A 23,145-nucleotide genomic window follows, 5' to 3' on the forward strand; every position below is an offset into this window, starting at 1 on the left:
GGCTGCTTAACCGACTGAGTCACCCAGGTGCCCCTGTCCCATTTTAAAATTTCACATTGATGGGCCATGATATGGGTCTATTTTTATCCATTAGGCTAGGCATTTGACAGACCCTTCTAATCATAGAAAATTATGTACATTAGTTCTGTGATATGGGAGTTATTTGGCGATTTCCTCCTGTTTAACTCTTTCTAAAACTCTTGGCCCAATTCTCTCTATATTTTTTTGTATTTTCCATCTTCTTGTTTTTTGCTTTACTTCTGCAACTATTTCTCCAAACATTTGTCTTTCATTTTAGCTATTGTGCTTTTAACATTCAGCCTTTTTCGTTCTGTTCCTCTTTCTTAAAAATAGCATCCCACTATAGTTTCATGCTCACAGTAGGTTTTTCTAACTTATCTGAAGATACTGTTTTTTTCCTTACCCTGTACAGTTTCTATTTTCTCTACAATGCTTTTTTTCTATTTATTTCATTATCTTTCATGTTAGAAGCTATCCTCATCTCTCTCATTGTCTGCATATTCATTAAAGATTAGGATTTAAGTTGGCTGGGAAGATGGTAGAGTAGCAGGGCTCTAAGTTTGCCTTGTCCCATGGATACAACTAGATAACACCCATATCAGCATAAATAACCCAGGAAAATGACCTGAAGACTGGGAGAACAAACTCTATAACTAAAGACAGGGAAGAGGCCACATCAAAGAAGGTAGGAAGGGTGAAGATGCAAAGATGTGGTCTTGGAGGGAAACAAACCTGGGAGGGAAACAAATTGTGGCCATATATGGTGGGGAGGAAGCTGGTAGTACAGAGAAGGGCAGAAAACAAATCTTCCACAACAAACAGGGAGGATGGGTCTCTAATATTTACCTTTGAAAGTGAAAGCGGCCAAATTTCATGAGTTCTTGAAACCAGCATGACTTAAAGCCTAGAACTTTAAAAATAAGGAGGCTCCACTCTGGGAGAACCCAGAAGGTATCAGGAAGCAGAGTTCCTGCCCTTAAAGAGATAGCATGACAGCTTGTGCAGATACAGTGTAGAACAAGCAGTTTGGAAAACCCCGGGGGCGAATAGGGGGTGGGAGGATGGGGGCAGGTGAGGAGAGAGTAATTTGCTCATCTCAGAGCACAGCTAGGAGAGACAAAGATTATGGAGAGACCCCTTCCAGGAATAAAGAAGCTGGCAGGTACCATTTCCTCTACAGCAAAAACAATAGCCACCTGTGGGAACCAGTGAGGCTTCCACACTCCTTACCTAACTTGCTTGCATCAAATCTCCCTCCCCAACACGTTGGTCAAGATCCACCTTTCCCAGTCATGCTCACCTCAGTCCCAGTGCTATCCACTCCCTACCCAGAAAACCAGTACAAACCCTCGCAATAACATATCTCCTGACCTGCTCATTTTGCAGGACCTCAGTCCCAGCAGGGGCAGGTGTTTCGTAAGCTGACCACCACACACTTTACTGCATACAATAGAGAGACTCTGTAGATAATTAGAATGAAGGAAAAAGAGGCCAAGACTCAACAGCAGAGCACATGCAACACACATAAGAGATGGTCCCTGAAGTGCAGGCCCTGGGGAACAGGGGACACTGAACTGCAGGGCACTACAGGACCACTTCTTCATAAGACTAATATCATTAACAGAAAGAGAAGTAGCCGACTTTCCTAACACACAGAAACAGACACACAAAGTCAGACAAAATGAGGAGACAGAGAAACATCTCCCAAATGAAAGAACAGGATCAAGCCACAGCAAGAGACCAAAATGAAACAGATATCAAGTAATATGCCTGATAGAGAATTTAATGATCATAAAGATACTCACTGGACTGGAGAAAAGAGTGGAGAACATCAGTGAGACCATTAACACAGAGATTAAAAAGAACCAATCAGAGATCAAGAACACAGTAAATGAAATAAAAATAGACTTGATGGAATAAATACCAGGTTAGATGAAGCAGAGAAATGAATTAATGACCCAGAAGAGAGTAATGGAAAGTAACCAAGCTGAGCAAAGGAAAGGAAATTCTACAAATTGAGAAGAGTCTTAGGGAACTCTGACTACAACAAGTGTGATAACAACCACATTATAGGGATCTCAAAAGAAAAAGAGAGAGATAAGGTGGCAGAAAATTTATCTGAAGAAATAATAGCTGTAAAATCCCCTAATCTGAGGAAGGAAACAGGTATCAGATTAAGAAGGCACAGGGATTCCCTCGAAAAATTCAACCTGAGGAGGTCCATACAAAGACACACAGTAATTAAATGCCAAAAAGTAGTGATCAATAGAAAAAATTTTTAAACAGCAAGAGAAAAGACAGTTACATGCAAGGAAAACCCCATAGAGCCATCGGTGGGTTTTTCAGCAGAAAATTTGCAGGCCAGAAGGGAGTGGCATGATACATTCAAAGTACTGAAAGGGAAAAATCTGCAGCCAAGAATACTCTATTCAGCAAGGGTATAATTCAGAATAGAATGAGATGAAAAGTTTCTCAAGGAGTTCATGAACACTAAACCAGCTCTACAAGAACTATTAAATGAGACTCTTCAAGTGAAAAAGGAAAAACTGTAAATTAGAGTATGATAAATAAAAAAACACAAAAACAGTAGAAATAAATATTTCTGTAAAAAACAGTCAAGGGCCTCACAAAATAAAAGGATGTAAAGTATGACACCATACATTAAAACTGTGGTGGGGAGAGAAGTGAGGACTCAAATGTAAGTAACCACCAACATAATATAGATCGCTATACACAGAAGAGATTATATACAAACCTAATGGCAATCTCAAATCAAAGAGCAGTTAATAGATATGCAAAAAGTAAAGACAAAGAAATCCAAGTATATCACTAAAGAAAGATAACAATGAAAGAGAGCACAAGACGAAAGGATAAGAGGGAATCTACAGAAACCACAAAACAAGTAACAAAATAGCAATAATCAATAATTACTTTGAATGTAAATGTACTAAGAGCTCCAATCAAAAGACACAGGGTGACAGAGTGAATTAAAAAACAAGACCCAACTACATGCTGCTTATCATTTCAGACCAAAACACACCTGCAGATTGAAAGTGAGGGGATAGAGAAACATTTACCATACAAATGGCTGTCAAAAGAAAGCCGGCAAAGCAATATTTATATTGGACAAAATAGATTTTAAAACAAAGACTGTAACAAGAGACAAAGAATGACACTATATAATAGTAAAGGGGACAATCCAACAAGAGGATATAACAATTGTAAATATTTATGCACCCAACGTGGAAACACCCAAATATATAAAACAGTTAATAACAAACTTAGAAGAACTAACTGACAGTAATACACTAATAGTAGAGGACTTTAACACCCCACTTAGATTGATGGACAGATCACCCACACAGAAAATCAACAAGGAAAGAGTGACTTTGAATGACACACTGGACCAGATGGATGTAAAAGACATATTTAGAACATTTCATCCTAAAACAGCAAAACATACATTCAAGTGCATATATAACATTTTCCAGAATAGATCACATATTAGTCTACAAAATAAATCTCAACATTTAAAAAAAATCAAAGTCATACCATACATCTTTTCTGACCACAATGTTCTGAAATTAGAAATCAACCACAAGAAAAAATCTGGAAAGAACACAAATACATGGCAGTTAAATAACATGCTTCTAAACAATGAATGGGTCTACCAAGAAATCAAAGAAGAAATAAAAAATTACATGAAAACAAAAACACAATAGTCTCAAATCTTTGGAATACAGCAAAAGTGGCTCTAAGAGGGAGGTTTATAGCAACACAGGCCTACCTCAAGAAGAGAGAAAAATCTCAAATAAACAACCTAACCTTACACCTTAAGGATCTAGAAAAAGAACAAACAAAAGCCTAACCCAACAAAAGGAAGAAAATAATTGAGATTAGAGCAGAAATAAATGATGTAGGAACCAACTAACCAACCAAACAAACAACAACAAAAAACAATAGAATAGATCAATGAAACCAGGAGGTGGTTCTTTCAAAGATCAACAAAATTGATAAAAACCTCTAGCAAGACTCATTTAAAAAAAAAAAAAAAAAAAGAGAGAGGGGCCCAAATAAAATTACCAATGAAAGAGGGGAAACAACTACCAACACCACAGAAATACAAATAATTCTAACAGAATATTATGAAAATCTGTATGCTAACAAATTGAAATGGATAAATTCCTAGAAATATATAACCTACCAAAACTAAAGCAGGAAGAAATAGAAAATTTGAACAGACCAATTAACAGCAACGAAACTGAAGCAGTCATCAAAACACTCCAAACAAAAAAAGGTCCAGGACCAGATGGCTTTACAGGTGAACCCTACCAAACATTTAAACAAGAGTTAATACCCACTCTTCTCAAACTATTCCAAAAAACAAAAGAGGAAATAATCTTCCAAATTCATTCTAGGAGGCCTGTATCTCCTTGATACCAAAGCAAGATAAAGACACTACAACAAAAGAGAACTCTAGGTCAATATCTCTCAAGAATATAGATGCAAAAATCCTCAACAATACATTAGGCAAACTGAATCCAAAAATACATTTAAAAAAATCATACACCATGATCAAGTGGGATTTATTCTTGGGATGCAAGCATAGTTCAATATTTGCAAAACAATCAGTATGTATGTCACATCAATAAGAGAGCAGATAAAAAAACATATGATCATTCCAATAGATGCAGAAAAAGCATTTGATAAAGTAGAAAATCCATTCATTATAAAAACCTTCCACAAAGTAAGTCTAGAGCTCAACATAATAATGGCGTTATATGAAACACCACAGTGAACATAATACTCGATGGTGAAAAATTGAGTTTTTCCCCTAAGGTCAGGAATAAGGCAAGGATTCTACTCTACCACTTTTATTCAACATAGTACTAAAGTCTTAGCCACAGCAATTAGACAACATAAAGAAGTAAAAGGTATCCAAATAGGTAAGGAAGAAGTAAAACTCTCCCTATTTGCAGATGACATGATACTATATATAGAAATCCCTAAAGACTCCACCAAAAAAACTACTAGAATTGATAAATGAATTCAGTAAAGTAGCAGGATACAAATCAGTGTACAGGAATCTGTTGCATTACTATACACTAATAGTGAAACAAGAGAAAGTGAAATTAAGAAAATAATCCCATGTACATTACATTAAAAACAATGAAATATCTAGGAGAAAACTTAACCAAGAAGGTAAAAGACCTGTATTCTAAAAATTGTAAAACACTGATGAAAGATATTCAAGACCATTCAAAGAAATGGAAAGCCATTCCATGTTCATGGGTTAGAAGAACAAATATGGTTAAAATGTCTATACTACTCAAAGCAATCTATACATTTATGCAATCCCTATCAAAATACCAGTACTATTTTTCACAGAAATAGAATAAACAATCTTTAAATTTGTATGGAACCACAAAAGACCTCAAATAGCTAAAGCTTGAAAAAGAAAAACAAAACTGGAAGTATCTAAATCTCAGACTTCAAGTTATATTACAAAGTAATTACAAAATTAAAACAGTATGGTACTGGCATAAAAACAGACACATAGATCAATGGAAAAGAAGAGAAAACCCCAAAATAAACCCATGATTATATGGTCAATTAATCTTCGACAATGGAGGAAAGAATAACCAATAGGAAAAAGTCTCTTCAACAAATGATGTTGAGAAAACTGGATAACCACATGGAAAAGAGTGAAACTGGACCACTTTCTTTCACCATACACAAAAATAAACATAAAATGTATTACAGACCTAAATGTGAGACCTGAAACCATAAAAATCCTAAGAGAGCATGGGCAGTAATCTCTCTAATACTGGCTGTAATAACATTTTTCTAGATAAAGTCTCTTGAGGCAAGGGAAATAAAAGCAAAAGTAAACTACTGGGACTATATCAAAATAAAAAGCTTTTGCACAGTGAAAGAAACAATCAACCAAACTAAAAGGCAACCTACAGAATGGGAGAAGATATTTGCAAAGGACATATCCATTAAAAGGTTAGTATCCAAAACATACAAAGAACTGATACAACTTTATACCCAAAAAACAAATAATCCAATTAAAAAATAGGCAGAAGATATGAACAGACATTCCTCACAAAAAAAAAAAAAAAAAAAAAGACATACAGATGGCCAACAGACACATGAGAAGAGGCTCAACATCATGCATCATCAGAGAAAGGTGAATCAAAATTACAATGAGTTATCATCTCACACCTATCTAAATGACTGAAGTCAAAAACACAAGAAACAAGTGTTGGTGAGGATGTGGAGAAAAAGGAACGCCCTTGTGCTGTTGGTGAGAACACAAACTGGTACAGCAACTGTGAAAAACAGTATGGAGATTCTTCAAAAAATTAAACACAGAACTACCTTATGATCCAGGAATCACACTACTGAGTACCCAAAAAAATACAAAAACAGTAACTCAAAAGGATACAGTCACCCCTATGTTTATTGCAGCATTATTTACAATAGCCAAACTATGGAAGCAGCCCAAGTGTCCACTGAAAGATGAATGGTTAGGGGCGCCTGAGTGGCTCAATCAGTTAAGCATCTGACTTCAGCTCAGGTCATGATCTCACAGTTTGTGGGTTCGAGCCCTGCACAGGGCTCTGTGCTGACAGATCAGAGCCTGGAACCTGCTTTAGATTCTGTGTCTCCCTCTCTGTTCCTCCCCCACTCATGCTCTGTCTCTGTCTCTCAAAAATAAATAAATATTTAAAAAATTTTTAAAAAGAAAGATGAATGCTTAAAGAATATTATTAGAATATTATTCAGCCATAAAAGAAGAATGAAATCTTGCCATTTGCAACATGGATAGATCTAGAGAGTATAATGCTAAGTGAAGTGAGCTAGTCAGAGAAAGACAGATACCATGTGAATTTAAGAAACAAAATAAATGAGCAAAGGAAAAAAGAGAGAGAGGCAAACCAAGAAACAAACTCTTAACTATAGAGAACAAACTGATGATTACCAGAGAGGAGGTGGGTTGGGGACTGAAGGAAATAAGGGATGGGGACTAAAGAGTACACTTACCATGATGAAAAAAATACAAAATAAAATACAAAATAAAATAAAATAATAAAATAAAATAAAATAAAATAAAATAAAATAAAATAAAATAAAAACTGGGATTTAAAAGTTGATTAGGAGCTATGAGTATATGTTGTCTTTTTGACTGCAAGATTATCTGTAAGGGTGGTCAGATAGTGCTTTTGTATAAGTACCTTTAAGTCTATGTTCTAGAGGACAAAGGGATATAACATTGGGATTTTCACCATCAGTGTACCTATTTTCACTTAATCTGTATTTGGAATGGTACTCTGGTACCTGTTCCTTTAACTTAAGTCTTGTCCCCAGACAACAAACTTTCCATTTTTTGTCTCTCCAGAGAATAGTCTTTTGCTTACATGGGAAGGGGCAGTTACCATAAAGTGTGGAAAGGGGCTTTCCAGCAGTCACGACCTCCTCACAAGAACATGCCCCCTCAGGAAGGCCCTCTTCCACCCACCCTGGAAGAGGGGAAGAAGCAGCACAAAAAGAAGTGCCTGGTGCAGAGCTCCAGCTCCTGGTAGATGTATGTGAAGTGCCCAGGATGTTATAAAATCACCACTGTTTTTAGCCATGCCCAAAAGGAATTTGTGTTGGCTGCTCTACTGTCCTTTGCCAGTCTATGGGAGGAAAAGCAAGGCTTACAGAAGGGTGTTCCTTCAGATGGAAGCAGCACTAAAAGCACCCTGAATCAAGATGAGTAGGAAACTATCCCCATAAACACGTTTTGATTAAATGAATGAATGAATGAGAAAGAGAAAGAAAAAGAAAGGAAGGAAGGAAGAAAGGAAGGAAGGAAGGAAGGAAGGAAGGGAGGAGAGACAGAAAGAAAAAGAAAGAGGGAAAGAGAAAGAGAGAGAGAGAAAGAAAGAAAGAGGAAAGAGAATAAGATTTTCATACCACCAAATTCTGATCCTTTTGAAGATTCCAAAGAGCAAATTGGTTACTTCTTGGCTTTCCAATTCAGGATTAAGATATCAAAGTATTGCTAAAAACACAAGTTATTGCTGGTATTTCTTCCCAGGTCCTAAAATGTTTTTGTTATCCCCTCCCCTCCCTTTTTTCCCCCTTTCCTTGAAAATTTAAGCCTTTTAAAAAGTATCCCTTTACTGAAGTTTTAGTTTCCAGAAGGAATTGAAATTAAACTCAAGTTTTTATCCTAACATCTCTACCCTCAAAATCCTAGTGTTTTAAGCAGAAAATTTTCTTTATAGAAGATTTTGGAACCAAATAAAAAGGGAAAAAAATCCATACTTAATCTATAATATTAGATAAGAATGCAAACTTTAAAATTGTATTCATGCTATAATTGTGAATATAAAAAAATTGTGTGTACATAAACTAGGGTTCAACGAGAACAAAAAGGCAGAGCTGCATTTTCCTTTTTTGTCCCCAATTCCATAATAGATTGTACTTATTGAATTATTTTATATTTTGTCTTTAAGCTATATGTTTTGTGAGCAAAAACCACAAAAATTTCTGCTGTTTAACATTTTTATTTAAAAATTTTGACAAAAATAACTCTAGCATATAGTGATATGCCATATTCAGAAGTCTGTAATACAAATATGATAGGAACTTGATATTTACCCTATGCCAATAAAAATAATACTATGTCAATTTTTTAACTCATGGGGAATAAAGCACACACTGAAAAGAAGAAAAGTATTCTGGGGCATAAGGTTCTACTTCAGTATTGACATATAACCTAGATAGTACATGAACATAACAGACATGATATAAACTCTAGAGGTCTTAGTATATAAAGGAATATTTCTCTTTTATCCTTTTGTTCTCCAAATGGGGTAAAGGCAGTAACAGCTGGTTATCCTTTTGTCCTCCAAATGGGGTAAAGGCAGTAACAACTGGAAATAGACTATGAAATCGGACTGAACTAATTGAGTGTATATCCATCTTTTAATAAAGGCCAGGGAGAGGAGGCTGAATTGAGGTGGTCTATGCAATCTCCCAAATAAATCCTGATACCTTAACCCAGGCAACACACAATAAATGATGCTTATGCTTCTGTTACAAAGATTATGACATTATCAGGGATTATAACATGACTTCTGTTTTATTTCTATACAGTATACCAAACACAAACTGACAACCCATTTTAATATCTTATAAAACAATGAATAAATGTTCTTTCATTCTTGGTCTTACGTGAATGATAGAAATAATGAGACAGCATGAAAAAGAAGAAAAGCAGAAGAAAACAGAAGACAAGAACATTCATAAATACCAGGAGATGACCCACTGAATAAGAATGACTTTTAACACTGTGTGTCATCAATGCTAAAAAAAAATCTAGCTGTCTCATGAAAAGAAATTAAATCTAAACATGTTGCTGTTTTTAAGAAAAAAAAAAAAGACTTTTAAAATTTAGCTCTGATAAATAATCTCTGTTCCTTTAACTTGGAAGTCAATGCAAAAGTAAAGTACTGAGATCAAGACTTTAATATGCAGTATATAAGAACGTGAGCTTTCAGTTAGAAAATCCAAGGTTAGAGTCCTGGTGCTTCTGTTTATTTATGTATAAAATGGGTATGATTAATAGAATTTGCTTTAGCTGTTATATTTAGTTATGACAAAACATCATTTGGCTTCATTGTTCCCAGAATATGAAATTTATTATGAATATGGTTGTGGGGGTAGATTCAGACCAGGAATTGTAACTTTATATCAAGAATCATGGGAAGGGAGGCCAGAAAGAAGAGTATCATTAATCATACAGAGAAAAATAAAACAGAGGAAAGAGATAGGGGTGCTGGAGTCATCAGTCCCCTTCTCTGTTATGACTGGGCTGGTCTGTTTCCATCTGCCTTCTGATTTTCAAGGATTTCTCAGAATATTTTCTAACGCTGTTATAAACATATTTTTATGAAAAAGTCCTCTCTCATTTTGAGGGATTTTGTAAAAAGAGGGGGGAAAGCCTTAGTCTGTTAGATTCCTTTTTACCTGATGAGCAAATAGTTTACATAAAACGTAATAAATTACCGACTTTATTTTTGTCCTGGAAATACAATACTTGATTTCAAGACTGTCTCTCATATAAGAATACTAAAGTCAAGTGGAAATCATTTTAAATATTCGATTCTAATGAATAATATACAAGTGTAAATTTTAAATTTTGATAAATAAAACAATGAGGGAAGCAAAGCAGCTCCAATTACAAACAATTCAATCAAAATATAATTGGATCTACTTTTTTAAACATTGAAGCAAGCCAAATGCTGCCAAAAAATAATACAATCTACGTGGATCTTCAGGTTGTTAACATCTAAAGGAAAATTTATTGTAAGTACACTGATAAGTGAATTACATTTGTGGTTCATGGCTAGGACTTACCAAGTTCTGCTAAGTTGCCAAATGCAACAAGACACATTTCTGTAAGAGCTGCATTTTGGCAATGGATGCCCAGTAATTTCACTAAGGTAGGTATAACACCCATATTGATAAGCTGAGCTTGAAGGGAATCTGTAAGAAACAAACAAACAAACAGAAGTGTTTATGTATCAAATGGACATTAGTAAGAAGAAAACACCTTATTCTCCCTATTGCAAACTCAATACTATTTCAAGTACAGTAAAACAAGATTAAGTTCATCCATATAATTATCTGAAACATTTTAAAACATTAGTTCACAAGAGTTGAGTTTTGAATCTTTTCAATGATTAAAGGAAATTTAGAAATGAAATAATGTGTCAAATCATTTTTTTAAAACAGGGTCTTATACTTTTGTAGAGCAGGCTTTAAAAGTGCATAAATAATTAAACATTACTGCTGGTTGTTAAGTGAAAATGTTAGTCAAAGTAATATTTGTATTATAGGAAATCAGACTATATGAAAAGCATAGAGAAACCAATTTAATAAAGACCAAGAGAAGACAGAATCTTAGAATCTTTTAAAAATAGTTGCTTCATAATAATGAAAAGTACATATAATACACAAAAATTATTTTGATCATTTGCACCAGAGCGTTCTTCGATGACTGCTAGGAAGGAAAGTAGTTTTAACAAGGAAAAAATGTATTACTTAAAATATTTTTCTTTTCAACGTTTTCTTTAATAATAGTGACAAGCATCTTAGTAAAGAAAGGAAAATTTGGCTTGAGAGGTGAAGAGAATGAGATCAATAAGCTTTGTCATCATTGTTTGCCTTCATTTTCTAAGAAACTAATTGGTTTTAAAGTATTTAATATGCCTTGGATTTCCACAATGGTCTTCATGAACAATTATGATAGAATACCTGTACCAAAGCTGAAGGTAAATAAACCAAATGAAAATCAAAAGTACTGCCTCTCAGAATAAGCTAAGAAAAACATCAACACACGCTTATGCAAAACACTTACTATTAATAACTGTTTCACCCAAAGATACAAGAATGCTTTCAAAATTTTTAAAAATTATATGCCATTTTTAAGATAATAATTTTCTCCAAATTCTTCTAAGTTCCCTATTGGGAATCTAAAGATAAAAATCCTGTTTATTACAAACACATTTTCCTTTTAGCATGCATCCCTTGACAGTTTGCCTAATAACCCTTCATCACTCTTTATAGTTCTTAGCCAATAGATAAGGAGGCAGTTGGGTGATTGTCAGATAAGAACATGAAGGCCCTTGAGCTGCCTCACATTCCAGTTGATTGTATGCCTGGCAGTCTCGGTGGTTAATTTTTCCTATTTTCAGCGTAAAGTATGAAGAGACAGCCAACAGAGGCTTATCACCCTGAAAACTGATGAGTGTATGCATAGTAGCTGGTTCAGTTGTTGGGGGCCCATCTATCTTAGAAAGGGGCCTATCACCAAAACAAGAAAACAGCCCTGAGAAAAAGGGAAGTTTACATTTAGAGTTCAAAAAATCTGAAACAATTTCAAAGTTTGCAATGGAGTTATGAAATCTGTTATAAAAGGAGACAGAAATAAAAGAATATATTCAACTAAATGATGTTTTTATGCTTTTGATGCTAAATATTTTCTTCTTATACAACTCAGCAACTGATGAATGATTCGCACTATTAAATTATCTTATAAGGTATAAGGTATTATTAAATTACTTATAAGGTATAGTATTAAGTGTTATACTGGCAGAAAACTTGTATTGTGGCCACAGTATTTGTAATGATCATGCACCAATAAGCCTTCCAAGTTAGAAATTATTTTGATTACTTACCAGTAAGTTCCTTATTATTGGATCACCTTTGCAGATCTTTGTTCTTTAGCAGTATTTTTAACTTTCATTTATTTATTTACTCATTTTGACTACCTCTTCAAATACTGCAGAGCTGTTGAATCATTAAATTTCAGGTATGTAAGCGTGAGCACTAGCGCATGCATTGAGTGTGAGTCAAACTCCACTGTATGTCTGCATATATGTAAGCATCACACACCCCCTCAGTACTGTTGGTACAAACTATACAAATCCAACAGTCCAGGGACATCAGAGGAATAACAAATGCTATGAAGGAGATAACTCAATAGGAGAATGCCACTTAGAAGATGATGTTCTTCATATTCTCCTAACTTGGCATCTCTACCACTTTCTTGGACTGCTCTTAAGGTATGAATTTTGGTTCCAGGGAAATGAGGGGCAAAAAGTTAAGAAATGTTGCATAGTTTCATAAAATCTTTGGCATACAAATTGAAGCAATAATATTTGAAATTATAGTAGATCAGGAGAAGAAGTATAGCCCAATGGCATTTGGTGTAAATCGCCACAAATCATGAAAATCACTTTGTTTTGGGAAAATGTGTTTCAAAGCTACCCAGGAGCCAAATTAATTGTATACTCACATACAACACACATACCACACACAAGTAAAGAGAAAAATTATATAGTCATCCAATGGACATACCCATTTTTGATCACTTGGGTGTTTTCTTTTATATCCACTTCTATGAGGCTAACTAAAACAAAAATTATACTCAAATAACTCTAACGTCTGTTTATACCAACTGCAGGCAAGTCATTCTCCCTGGATAATGAAGGCCCAAATGAGGAAAAAAAACTTTACTCAAACAGATTGATACAAATTTTCATTTCAAGATAAGCAGGCATCCTAGAACACGGTTCTCAAAATGGAGTCCCTAAAACCCTTTCAGAGGATCACAGAATCAAAACTACTTTCATAAAAATACCAAGATTTTATGTGCCTTTTTCACTGTATTGATATTTACCCAATGGTACAAAAACAATGGTGGGTAAAACCGCTGGGCTTTATTATGACCCAGTCGGTGGCACCAAATTGTGTTGGTAGTCATCATATTCTTCTGCAGCACACATTCACAGTAAAATAAATGCTATTCTTCTCAGCAATATATTTAATTTTGCATTTAATTTTTAAGTAGGTTGCATGCCCAAGGTGGGGCTTGAACTCATGACCCTCAGATCAAGAGTCATATGCTCTACTGACTGAGCCAGTCAGGTGCCCCAGCAATATTTTTAAAATTGAAGTTATTTTGCATAAAAAGATGCGGTAACATGAGCTATTATTTTAATATGCAATATTAAATAATTTTTAAAATTGTTTCCATTTTAATTTCTAATATGGTAGATATTGATAGATGTAGCTCATTTTTTTAATAGTCCATATTTATAAACAAAAGTTCTATAGGGTCTTCAGTAATTGTTAAGTGTCTAAAAGAGTTCAGAGACCAAAAGTTTAAGAACCACTGCCAAAGGATTACCTACCTTTTAGAGAAGATTGAAAATAAAACAAAACATGGAATAGAGATTCTGAAATTCAATGATGTGCTTGGCAGATGAGATAACAGGAGAAGAAATAAAAATTAAAAGCATGGTAGGAGTACTAGATTTTGGTGTTCAGATATTTTAACCAAAATTACATTAAGCACCTGAACATACTATTTTGCTTATTTGGGTAGAAATTCTACTTAAGCTTAGGGGACTATTCCATGATTGGGTCTATTTGCCTATTTCAGTTACAACTTAGTATGTTAGCTAGCAACAGTTTTTTGGAGGGTGGGGTGGGGGTTAAGTAGAATAAATTGTGTGGAATAAATTGGTATTAATTCTTATTGCTGGAAGCAAATGATGAAGTTTAATCACTTTTTCTTATTGCCCAAAGAAAGCTTATGAATGGTCTTCAAAGGATAGTAGGTGACACGCTCATGTTATTATGAATGGTTATCAGGAGTATGACTTTTAAATCAAAGACTAACTGGAAAAAATTCTTAGAACCAGAAATGGTTCACATTCTCTAGAATTGAAAAAGTGAAACAGTCCAAGACTGAGAAGTTTTGTATCCTTCAATGAATACCAGCAACTCCAGGGGAATGTTTATCAGAGCTCAACAAACACAATTCACAAAATGCAACCCAGGCTCGTACATAGCAAACACTTATGTGTGAAAGACAGTCTTTAGACAGCACGATGTCATAAACGTCTGAAGACTTTTAAAAACTGCTCCTGACACACATCACAGACAAATACTGACCAAAATACAGAATTACAAAATATCAAGATGACACAGGCCCTACATGATCTATGGGGAGGAAGAGGAAGAAAGGCACTGAGGGGGTGCAATACAGATGCATATACAAAGAGATATAAGGCAATCAACGCATGCGCTGGTGTGAACACTTACCTACCTACATTTGAATTTCAATGGTTCCAAGTTCTTCAGGTCACACTCATGGAAACTCCAAAGAATGGAGATCTGGAGAGAAGATCTTAAGTTGAAGAACCTTTTTCCCCCTGAGTTTTAAGTTTAATGTTTAAAACATTGGTATAGATAGATTATAGGTCCAGAAAAGAATCCCAGTAACTCAACTGAAGTTACGTTGATCAATTACTATAAAGAATTAGTTTCTTAAGAAGACTGTAACACATGTTTACCTTATTTACAAGAAAAAGGCCCTTATAGACAATGTTACAAGATTAAACTTACTTGTAAACAGGATTTAATGATGAAACTGTGTCAAATAAAATATACACAACTCAAAATACATAGTCTCTACATTAGTATGTATAAATAGTATGTATACTATTCATAGTATAAAGAGTACAATATTCCTATTTACAGGCTTGCATAAAAACCCCATCTACAATCAAGTGAATTATATACAGCTGAAACAACAAAAACAAGCAAATATAAATCTTGATGAAGAGTTGTAATACAAATTGGATAAAAGCCATTTAAGAATAAAGACTGAAGAAAGTGCACCTAACTATTGGCATATATATACTTCCAAAAAAGGCTACAAAAATTAAAAATCATGTAAAACAGTGAATAGAAATGGTAAGTTTAAACAAGTTGTAGTGAATATAATAGTGAAAAGGAAACTGACTTTACAGCTACCAAGAGGATGATTCATGGTTAAAAACTTTACACATACACATGTGCAGGAATAAGTAGACTTCCTTTTCAGTTACTTATTACTTAGTATTTTTTTGCTGACTGGTCAGGAAAGTGGAGAACTTTTATTCTAAACCTAGTGTTGAGCATATAAAAAAATAAAAATACATGTGTTTAAAATTAACTTCAATTTTAAAAGCTCTTTTTAAACAAAAACATGCATTATGTGTTCTACACCTGGATTATCCCTATAATTTAAGCCCTAGGTTATGCATTTCAAGGACAAACAGTAATTTCAATGAAAAAAAAAAGAGACAATCAAGATTCATTAGTACTGAGAATCATGGAGGTTTAAAGCAATACCTTTACACAATTCTTGCTTTTTAACAGTTAATAAAAACAAGAAAAGAATTCAAAAGTTTTTTCTGGGTTCTGAAAATCAAGAGTCTCTACAAGAGTAAAATTTCCCTTTTTTTGGTAAAAGTTTTAGAGATAATGACAAAATTACGAGTGAGTATAATGTAAAACAATAGCAACAGCAAAATCCCCAAAGCAGAATCACAAAAAGGAAAAATGGTTTATTATTCTTAAGACACCTACCCATTTACTCTTCTCAATCCAGTGACATCTAGAATGAATATGTCTCAATCTTGTATAGTAGACTAATTTTTTTCTCCTAGGCTCACTCTTGTTATAATGGATACTGCTAAAAAGGAAATTCCACAAAGTATGTCTACTGTGACTGAAGAAAACTATGTCTTTCAAAGGTTAAAATTTTTTGTTGTTTTGTTTGTTTTGTTTTAAGAGGACTACTACCAGCTGCTGCTTAAGCAGCTCTTAGTGGAAGAAAAATATCCTGTCTCTGTTCTCATTGCTGAGAGAAAGGCCATATCCCTAGTAGGTGAAAATTTAAGCCTACATTTTTGTATAGCAAATCAAACTAAATGCCAGGTTAATGTTCATCACAACATGTATATCTTATGAACATGTATCTTTAAAAACAAAAAGTCTTTTGTTTTACAAAAGGATTTACTAGCTTAAAAAAAAACCCAAACAAATATTGCTAGTTACCCTGGAGCATTATACTAAGTTTTCACACTTTAAAATTTTACTGAAGTTCACAAACTGTGTTAACAAGATATATCTACATAACAAAAGATTTCTGATTTCTGGCCAATATCCATCTTTCAAACAGTATTTACTTAAAAATGTTTCAGTTAAAAAAATATAGGCAGTTTGATGTTGACTGGATTTTACTGGTAGTTAGAAAGCAGGATTACTACTTTTTATACAAAAGAATTTACATATGATACCTCTCTGCCTTGAGTTTCTCTCTAGGCAGACATTGTAAGTAGCCCCACATTAAAGATGGCTATGTGGCCAAATTCCATCATTTATCCCTGGCTTTAGCCTTAGCTCTTAGAAGGCCAAACACCTGAAAACTTACTCCAATGTCACTTCTGGCACCTACAAACCTGTATGTGGCCAATAATCATGTGCTTGACACCATCATATTTCAACTGGTATAGTAACGTCAAGAATAAAAACAAGGCCTGGTCTTTCAGTTTTACTGTTACTCTAAATACTCATTTTTAAATTTGGGAAGCATTTCACGTGTGGAGAAAATCTCCCTCTGTGCTTCATATGCTGAAATTCTGTCAGTCAGCTGAAATGTAAATGTATATTTACATTGCGCTATTTAAAATGTGGCAATAACTAATGATGGTGACAAATATACAAATATAAAAATTAAATTAAGGCAGAATAATAGAGATTAGAATATCCTCTTTAGAATTTACAATAATAAATATTAGGAACTGCTTTTAATTTTTAGTTGCTTAATTTCATTCAGGCCATGAATCTTTCAGAAAGCCCAAATTGGAAATTCTTTATATCTTGTGAGGATGAATTAAAATCAGAAAGCCACCTCTGTCGCCTCAAACTTTTACTATGAGGAAAATCTTGAAAATGATATTCAATAATATCTACAATTAATCATCTTCAATCCAGACATGAAGTAAATAAAGAAAAACATGCTAGAGAATGAGGAATCACAAACATATTTTGTTACTCTACTGCCCTCAGTTAAAACTGTGTTATCTATTTAGTATCACAATTCTAAATGTACTATTATGATATAGGAAAAATCTAGAAGCTGAAAATACTAAGAAAGTATTATTTCTGTACCATAATGCCAAAATTTAAATCATTAACAAAAAAAATTAAGAATTATTTCATTTTTTTTCTTATAAAATTTCAGATTCTTACATTTAGAAGTTCATTCTATAATGATCAAAGCTAAATAATGCCACTACTTGACCATGTGGAATTAAACCAAATGTGCATTTGGTACACTTCTACTAAAAACCAAGTTCTTACCCTATCTTAAGTAATAGCATTTTAGTAATTTTTCAGAAGGAGTATGATGAAAAGCTAAGCTAGTGTAATAGGTCCAAGTTAATACACAAATTAACAGGAGGCAAAAGAAAAACTAACTGCTCTGCCCTTCAGTGAAATAATTTGTTTAAAATGACATTCGTAGCAGAACTTCATGAGTGCAAACCGGGTGAGTAAATCTGAATGCTCTGTTGGACAAACAGTAGAAATTCAGAAATCTTCTACAAAAGTTTTTAAAGCCTAAAAACTTTTTAGGTGCATAATAAAAGTCTTTAACACAATTTGTTTAACATTAGTAGAATACTTTAATTTGACAAACAGGACTTTAAAGAATGTGAGCTTAAAAGCACATCTTCCAGGTCTTTATAAACAGAGAAAAAAAAAAATGAACACAAAATACACTGAAAATGGTATACTGAAAAATCAATATATAATTAAGGGAATAAAAGACAATAAATTGCAAAGATAAAATTTTACATTTTGATTTTTTTTTACCTTAAAGTTAGGGAAAAATTTGTTAGTATTTAGAAAATATATGTAATCATTAATTAGCTTGTACCCATGGTAAATAAATCGCAGAAATAGTTCCTCACTCATGCAAAGCAAATCATTTTCTAAACATGTAACATCTAGGAAGTAGTATTCTTTTTTACCTATAATGAAGTAATACCAAAATGTAAATATAAATAAGTCGCTCACACCAAAGTGCTTTTTAGTTTTAAATCAGGATTATTCCTTACTAATTTCTTTTCTTCTTATTTTAAATGTGAAGAAAAATCAAGTAAGGCAAGTTACTGGACTGATTTCACTAGGAAAATGATTAAAATTGTGAAATTGTTGCTAATGGTTGAAATGAAGGTAGCAGCTAAAATTAATTATGTATAAAGTAATCTTTACTTAGAGGAGAGAAAATGCTTTACAGGCCTATTTTAAACAACTGAATTTATGCACTAGGCTGAATACTTAAATTCAATTGTTAGCTCCAACAACATACCCTTGCATTTGAGTTGCATTTCCTAAACTGCACAGCCTCCCTTCAATCATTGTTCAGTTATCGTGAGTCTGTGCTGTAAATCAATGTGAGAATTATCTTAAGAGTATCCCAGAGAGATTTTAGAAACCACAAAAAAGAGAAATTACTCTTTCGGTAACAGGGAGTTATTAAGATTTTAGAGAAAAATCAACTCTATTTGTAAAAATCATATATATATTCACATATATGTCACATATATACGATATATATGCATACATATCATATCTTCAAACTGATATCCTATATATCCAATATACATCATATTCCTTAATTGATTATATATGTGTATGTGTGTGTATATACACACACATACACATATATAATATAGGTCAATTGAAGAAGCCAGTCATAAATTGTGTATATTATGTTAATCATTTTAGAAAGAAACTAATTTTTCCTTTCTTGCTGGCAAGTTTATTTCCTTTACTCTTCTCTCTTATGGCACAGATTATGTGAAACAAGTCACTTCAGTCCTTGTTTTATTGCTTACCACCAATAATTTTCCTAAGAATTATAACAGAGTTTTCACTGTATTTTATGTCTCTAGCATAGGTATATTAAGAAAAAAAATTACTTTCTCAATTACAGTGTTTTCTAAGAGATATTTACTGATTAATCATGGTTATTACATAGTACATGTAAGATAATAAAAATGGTAACCACGAAAAGATTCGTCAACAAAGTATTAAATTATACCGGTGCTTTGCTTTAGATTACTGGTTTGTTTGTACTCAAATTGCAATCAACTTTCAGATTTATTAAATTTGTGGATCACCTAGAGTAAATTTTTGATGACAGATTTGGCATTATTATCAGGATATTTTCAATGCCACTTTCTGCTGCTGCCATGTATGTGAACAGAGAATATCAACTAATACAGTAGACAAGAGCTTATCATCTTCTGATAGAATAAAGACAATACATTCCAAAAACCCATTTATCTTCCAAGTATTGATTTTGTTAATAAAAAAATTTTAGACAATACTAAATTTCCAGAAAAGTCAATATTTTCCAACTGTATACTATATGCTAAAATGGTGTCATATTTGAAAATAGATCTGAACAAAATTTTTAGTCTTCACTGCAATGTTTTGGTATTGGGTAAACAATGCTAGAAAAAAAAAAGATATCCAAGAAACTAATGAGATACAAAAATATCTATAATAATAGGCTTAGGTTTCTTATTTATAGAATAATAACTAGATGAAGAAAATATAGGAAGCTCAGCACATTTCCTCAAATTGATTATCAAATTGTCAACATGCTTTACTATAACCACAACTGTCGAACACTCAGACTATTTTGGAGGGCAACAGAATTGAAGAGTGTTTTCTGCCATGTGAAAAACAGGTATGATTTTTCCCAAAAGGATAAATTGTAAATGATTTTTCCTAAACAAAAATTTTATCTTATTTTATGTAAACATGATTTGATTTATATAATATTATGGATACAACTTTTCTGGCTAAGCAATTATAACTTTTTCTATTCAGATACTCCAAACTTACCAGTCTGGGTATAAAAATTTTAATTGCTTCACCAATGGGGAAACAAAAGAATATATCCAGCTCATAGTTTAAAAGTGTATATAGTCTTGAGCTGGTTCAAAAAGGTTAAAATTTCATGAACCTTGAATTTTATACAGCTTTATCAAAGGATACCAGAATGCCTTTTCCACATAGGTATTTTCACACTATATCTGTCTGGCATGTGGTTAGGAACTTTTTTTTATTCCCTATTTAATGTATTTAAAAATTGGATGTGCTCACAGTTGTCTACCAGATGGACAGGAATCAAGATTATCTTAGGTATGGTCTTGTGTCAATTCACTTTTAGGCCTAATAAACAATTTGAAAATATTCTCATCAAAGAAACTATATTGGTAGGTCTTTGTGACCATTTTCAGTACTTTCTTATCTTTGTATTTAAAAATTTTTATCTGTGAAGCTAAAGTAACAACTCCCTAACTATGAATAAGGCTTAAGTTACTGGGTCTAAACACACAGTTAATTTTTCTGGTAGAGTAACAAGGGGGTATTATCAGTCAACTATTCTACTCAAAAACTAGAAGAAGCTTATGTACTGAAATTCAATAGTAAATACTCATAAAAAGAACTCATTTTCGAGGGCTAATAAAAACTGTCTCCTGAATTTCAAAAAGCTCTATTTTTTCTCAGTGACTCATCTTGGGGTACACAATAACAAAAGACCTGAAGTTAGCCAAAAAGACCTAATATTTAAGTAGGAAAGTCTTTAAACAGGCATTTTGAAGAAAAAGTAATCAACAGAACAAAGACGCAATAATTACGCAAAATGAAAAGGAATGTAAGTTAAAGAGTATTATGGAGAAAAAGAATCACTTCACAAACTATGATCCCATGAGAGACAAATGTAAATACAAGCAAAGGAAAGAAGATAGTTCTACATTTGGCATCTGTTTGTTTAAAATACTAAAGATAACTGTACTTCTATTTTATCTAGTAAGTTGTGAGGCTGCATTCAAGTTGCAGCTTTTAGAATATTGGAACAAAAACACTTCTGCTTCAATAATTTTCTGAGAAAAGTTAATCAAGTTTTCCAAAGTATCTACTTTTGGGGAATACCTGCACACCAGAAAAAAAGCCTATCCTTACAAAACAAATATATTATGTATCTCATCTGTGGACTCTGCATGTTGTTAAACATTTCCTTCTCAGTACATATGTCTACATGCTGTAATATCCTACTGTAGAGACTCAAAGGAAATTGCAGTCTCCTTTGGATTAGAATTAGTGATATTTGTAAAGACCATTTAGTCATTTGATATGTTTCTGTATAGATTTTGAACAACAGCTTCCTCAAAGGACAATGAGTTCAAATTCATAACAAGACTAATTCCTTTATATCCAAAGCAGCTATAATAGCTTCATGACTAGTTTCTTTCATTTACCTTTCTAAACAATTCTCCTATTTAGCACTTGTCCCACTTTCTCAAGGTGGGACCTTCACCCAGTGAAGATGGGTGTCCAAGATGTCCCAAATGAAGTTGAAGAGAAAGGAACATGAACAACCGGCCAATGAGTTCTTAATGCAATTCAGATACATATCTATTATGGTCAAATTTCAATTATTTAGGAACTAGCTCCTCAATTTGTAGATTACCTAGACTCTATCATTTGTTTCCCCTGTTCATTTTCTTTTCAAAAATGATTCCACCACAGGGTTAAAAAAAAAAAAAAAGTGGTAGTTGACCCTATAAACACTACCATTTGTTACTAGCTTGAGTTTAATAGGTCAGCCGTTTGACAAACAAAAACTATTTTATTATTGTTGTTGTTGGAAAATTTAATTCAAAGGTTTAAAACTGGTATCCCCTGCTTAGGATGTGACCTGAGGACACATTCAAAGTTTAGTTTGTACAGTGCTAAAAAAGCATATATAGGGGCACCTGGGTGGCTCAGTCGGTTAAGCGGCCGACTTCAGCTCAGGTCATGATCTTGTGGTCCATCAGTTCGAGCCCCGCGTCGGGCTCTGTGCTGACAGCTCAGAGCCTGGAGCCTGTTTCAGATTCTGTGTCTCCCTCTCTCTCTGACCCTCCCCCGTTCATGCTCTGTCTCTCTCTGTCTCAAAAATAAATAAATATTAAAAAAAAAAAAAAAAGCATATATAACCCAACATTTAAAACTCAGATATCACATGAAAAGACAGATTTTCAGTCCACCCCATCTCCAAATGAAAAGATTTGGCAGTATTTGGCCAAATTGCTATACAGAAACCACCAGCAAGAGGAGAGTAGTGACTCTCTCCACACAATGGGACAAGGGTTACAGTCTCCACCATTTGTGGTTGTCACCAACACCAAGGCCAAATGTCAGAAGCCATTTGTCATCAATGTTTATCTTTTTTTTTTTTTTAATTATTAAGAGTATTTCTTTTGGACTTGTAACTAATAAAACTGAAAACTGAAAAATATGCCTGAAGGTCCACATGTTTCTAGAACACATGAAAGTAAAGAATAATGTGTTCAATATGCAAATAAAATCTGTCTCTGCCAAAGACTACAGCTTAAGATGCCATTATAAAACAAACCATAAAAAGACCTTATGTATATATTACGGTCTAGAAAATGATCAGAATTTGAGTGTTTGATCCATGCTGTAACTCATAGAAGATGAATCATTTTTTTGTGACATTCAAAAGTATAGTGAAGCTTTCATATCACTGATTTTAGGTTCATTTAATTAAAAACTATATAGATTATCTGAAAATTTTGACATGTCACTTGTTGCTAGGTTCTAAGAATGTTTTTACAGAGAAAAGAAACTTCTATA

The 23,145-nt window shown here is 33.4% G+C and overlaps 1 protein-coding gene and 1 pseudogene across 5 annotated transcripts in view; one reads left to right on the forward strand and one right to left on the reverse strand.

The window, feature by feature from the left end:
- Nucleotides 1-23,145, reverse strand: part of RAP1GDS1 (Rap1 GTPase-GDP dissociation stimulator 1) — a 174,858-nt gene that overhangs the window by 38,048 nt on the left and 113,665 nt on the right. For all 5 annotated transcript variants that reach the window (XM_047856128.1, XM_047856127.1, XM_047856126.1 and 2 more), the window contains one exon: nt 10,438-10,566. In XM_047856128.1, coding sequence (XP_047712084.1) covers nt 10,438-10,566 — 129 coding nt within the window. The remainder of the gene's footprint in view (nt 1-10,437; nt 10,567-23,145) is intronic.
- Nucleotides 7,515-7,765, forward strand: LOC125163875 (40S ribosomal protein S27-like; annotated as a pseudogene).

The sequence above is a fragment of the Prionailurus viverrinus genome, chromosome B1 (assembly GCF_022837055.1).
Source record: "Prionailurus viverrinus isolate Anna chromosome B1, UM_Priviv_1.0, whole genome shotgun sequence".
Classification (NCBI taxonomy): Eukaryota; Metazoa; Chordata; class Mammalia; order Carnivora; family Felidae; genus Prionailurus; species Prionailurus viverrinus.